At 50.6% G+C, this 3,616-nt stretch overlaps 1 protein-coding gene across 1 annotated transcript; it reads left to right on the top strand.

Annotated features, from left to right (window-relative positions):
- The first annotated feature begins 266 nt into the window (after positions 1–266).
- On the top strand, positions 267–3,414 carry LOC144165045 (beta-1,3-galactosyltransferase 5-like). Its single transcript, XM_077695202.1, has 2 exons — positions 267–526; positions 2,286–3,414. The coding sequence occupies exon 2, from the start codon at positions 2,343–2,345 to the stop codon at positions 3,303–3,305; it is 963 nt and encodes a 320-aa protein (XP_077551328.1). The 5' UTR covers positions 267–526; positions 2,286–2,342; the 3' UTR covers positions 3,306–3,414.
- Positions 3,415–3,616: the final 202 nt, after the last annotated feature.

The following is a 3,616-nucleotide window of genomic DNA, read 5'->3' as shown; positions in this document are numbered from 1 at the left end:
AGTCGGTACCAGTCGGACGCACTCTTTGGCATGAATAAACTGAAATGGGATGAAACAGGTACTTCTATACTTTGAGTTGGTGGTCAGTGTGTGAGATGATGCATGGTAGGGATAAAAAAAAAGGACTGAAGGAATGACTGAAGACATGCGGTAATGGATCGTGCATATCCATGTCGGCGGCAAGGCGTTCTCTACCACCGGCGACAACTGCCGAACAGTCTTTCACAGCAACGCTTGCGGCTACTGCGCGCAGACGAAGACTCCGATCGGCTGGCGGCGTGCCTCGGTCTTCACCTGGCCGGAATGTTCGGCAGCCGCGTGGTAGCAGCTGCTGCTCTCCAAGATGAAAAGCCATTCGCGTCACCGCGCGACAATTTTATTGCCTCCGCCCTCCTCGCGCAGCTGAGCCCAGCACTCGCCGACGGCGACGCGCTCGCTCGAGACGTCGTCGTGGAACACCCGCCGCCAGCTGCATGCGGAAGGCTTATCCGTCGGACTCCGCCGCTGCGCAGCTACTTTCCTCAAGGTGGGTACTAACGCGGTCTGTTCACTATGCCGGGCGGACATCCTGAACGCTCTCTTTCGTGGAGTGCTTTCTGTCGTCTGCGGTTACAAGGTGCGCGCTGATATTTGTTGCTGCTCGAATATGAATGACGTCGGGGGTTGGTGGCGACTCGTTTCGAGGGGCGTGTCATGACACATCACGATCTCATTTCCGCTCCAGTTCCGGATAACCGTGCAAATACATTCGCAAAGAAAATTTTCCCGCATGTAAAAAGGAGGCATGCCCTGTATATACTATGTTATTTCAAGCTCGCTACATACACTTGGCCTCAGAATTAATCCCAATTTAATGTAATGTTGAGCTCGAAGCTACACTCTTGATAAAAAAAGTCGTAAAGGGGTAGTAATGAAGGTATTTACTTTTTTACGAACTTCACTATCCCGCGAAACGGTACGTAGGCTCTGCCACTGTTAGGACATTAACTAGGTGTAGGAAGTAGTATACACTAGAACAAGGTCGTGCTTATGACTCGGTTATGCAAGGCCAGTTAGTAAAAGTATATAGCTCAGAAAGATGTTATAGTTAGGACTTTACTATAGTGAAGGTAATGGTGCTTACTCCAGTTACTTAGTACCTAGTGTAGCACGAGGTCGCGGGTTCGATTCCCGGCCGCGGCGGCCGCTTTTCTGATGGAGGCGAAAAAGCAAAAACGCCCGTGTGTACGAGATTTCGGCGCACGTTAAAGATCCCCAGGTGGTCAAAATTAATCCGGAGCCCTCCACAACGGCGCGCCTCATCGCCTGCGTTGCGTCGGCGCGTTAAACCCTACAATCAATCAATCAATAGTACCTAGTGTATACTGTGACAAGTAACTTGATTGTGTTACGCTAGTGAATGCCACAACCTTTTTTTAAGAGTGTAGGTGATATGTCTCCCATTCGCTTCTAATATGCGGCTGTCATAATTAGTAACTGACCTTATACAGTGCGGATCGAGCGTTTATGAATGCCGCACGCACAGCGGGTGATCATTTGTTTGAAGGGTTTGTCTGCCTCATTGCCAGCTCAGGAAATACGGTTAGATTAGCAAAAGGAGAGGTGTGCCAGGAACGTCCAGGCTATGAAAAGAAGGAAATAACAGAAATCGGAATTCGAGTTCATTAATGGCGTACACAAGTTCGCTTTTCACGCCTCGTCATAGGCGACGTCTTCGGCCTGCGCCTTATTCAAACAAATTTGAGGCCACCTTTTGGTCAGGACCTTTGAGATTGACTTTTGCTTTGGATTCACCGTAGGGTTTTATATAGACTTAGCTTAAAGTTACTGTTTGTGCCGGGCAGCATGATAAGCAGTCGATGAAACGGAAGTGTTGTCCTCAAAGAGAGAGAGAGAGAGAGAGAGAGAGAGAGAGGGGTTCTGAATGGTGCACGCCTTGAACGGTCTCTCTCACTCAGCCGTTCGTCTTAATTCCTTGAATCCAGATTGCTGTGAGCTGTGGCTACAGTGTGGATCTGAAAAGAAGAGTCTCCCGTTGTTATATAGTCTTAACGTTGTATCTCGTAAATGTATCCATATAGGACTTGCTATTATAGTCGGTCGTATTTTTTGGAGCTCATCGCCGGACCGTAGCATGCGCTAGGCCTGCTCTGCTGTTGCACGAATCGCAGAGGTTTGAGTAAATGTCTGGATAGCAACGGTTGAAGGAAACGGGGCTTAGAAAAGAGATTTTCTGCAACCGTGTCCTCAGTAATTTATTTTTTTTTTTTTTTTTTGCTTTTCAGGGTAGTGCCGCCATCTACCAGGGAATCGCACACGCATGGTGGCGATACAATGAAGACATGCCGTCGAGCGCGGCTCAGGTCAGGATTGCTCTACTGCTGGTGTGTCTCGTCTTAGGGGCTTTGATACTTTACAAGAGCCGAAAAAGGCATGAACAGCCTCAGAAGCCTCCGGAGCGACCAGCTCCGCCACCGAGGGGCGTCGTCACACGTTCTTACAATCTCCCCAGGCAATTCATCATACTGCCTCCGAAAATATGCGAAGGGAACTCGACGAACGACACCGTACAGTTCTTCGTCGTGGTCATCTCTGCCGTACACCAGCTCGACTGGCGCCGAGCTATACGCCGCACCTGGGGCCGTGATTTGCTGTCCCTACAAAACAACCGTCTTCTGTTCCTGTTGGGCAAGGCCAATAACTCCGACGAGCAGAGACGGGTCTTCGAGGAGTCTGCTCGCCACTTGGACATCGTCCAGGGAGACCTTTTGGAGGACTACCGAAACCTGACCGAGAAGTCCGTGATGGCCTTGCGCTTGGCCCACACCCACTGTCCCCGAGCCTCCTTCCTCCTCAAGGCTGACGACGATACCTACATCAACGTGGCGAACCTGGTCGCGCAAGTGGGCAAGTTGTCGAAGGACTCCATCTACGGATCCATGCACGCCAACACGGCAGCCATCCGCGATCCCTCCGTGAAATGGAGCGTTACGAATGAGGAGTACAAGCCCGAGTTTTACCCGGACTTTGTGAGTGGCTCCGCGTACGTGATCGGTGGCGATGTCGTCGGCGCGCTGTACGCTCAGACGGGACGTGTACGCCCTCTGTGGCTGGAAGACGTCTACATCACCGGACTGTGCGCCGAAGCCGCCAAGGTACGGCGCGTCGGTTTGCTGACGTTCCACTCGGTTGGCGTCAGCACGTCCTGCCAAATGAAGAAAATGGTGACGTCGCACTACATGTCGCCCGAGCGGATGTTGCAGTTCTCGCGTGATCTACACAACGAAGACCTGAAGTGTGATTGACGTGTTCGTTGGCCAGAGTGTTTAGTGTAGAAATTTTTTACCAAGGAATTGAATATTATTACTTGTAGAAAGGGACAGCAATCGATTATTAAAAACTTTAGTTTTTCTTCGCGTGGGTAAGCGCAAAAATTTTGGTCTGTCTGTCTGTCTGTCTGTCTGTCTGTCTGTCTGTCTGTCTGTCTGTCTGTCTGTCTGTCTGTCTGTCTGTCTGTCTGTCTGTCAACCTAATCAACGTGCTGCTTCTAAGCCTGCTCGCCATGCCACTATTATTTGTGGGCCACCAGTAGGGACCAGTCAGTGACCTATCCGCC

This window comes from Haemaphysalis longicornis, unplaced genomic scaffold (genome assembly GCF_048455015.1).
Source record: "Haemaphysalis longicornis isolate Haplotype H1 unplaced genomic scaffold, Haemaphysalis longicornis Haplotype H1 scaffold_14, whole genome shotgun sequence".
In the NCBI taxonomy this organism is placed as follows: Eukaryota; Metazoa; Arthropoda; class Arachnida; order Ixodida; family Ixodidae; genus Haemaphysalis; species Haemaphysalis longicornis.
The sequence above is the reverse complement of the archived record's forward strand: the minus strand, read 5'-3'. Positions and strand labels throughout refer to the sequence as shown.

What these genes read in the sequence shown, in the direction of transcription:
- LOC144165045 (XM_077695202.1), top strand. Translation starts at nt 2,343, where the DNA reads ATGCCGTCGAGCGCGGCTCAGGTCAGGATTGCTCTACTGCTGGTGTGT.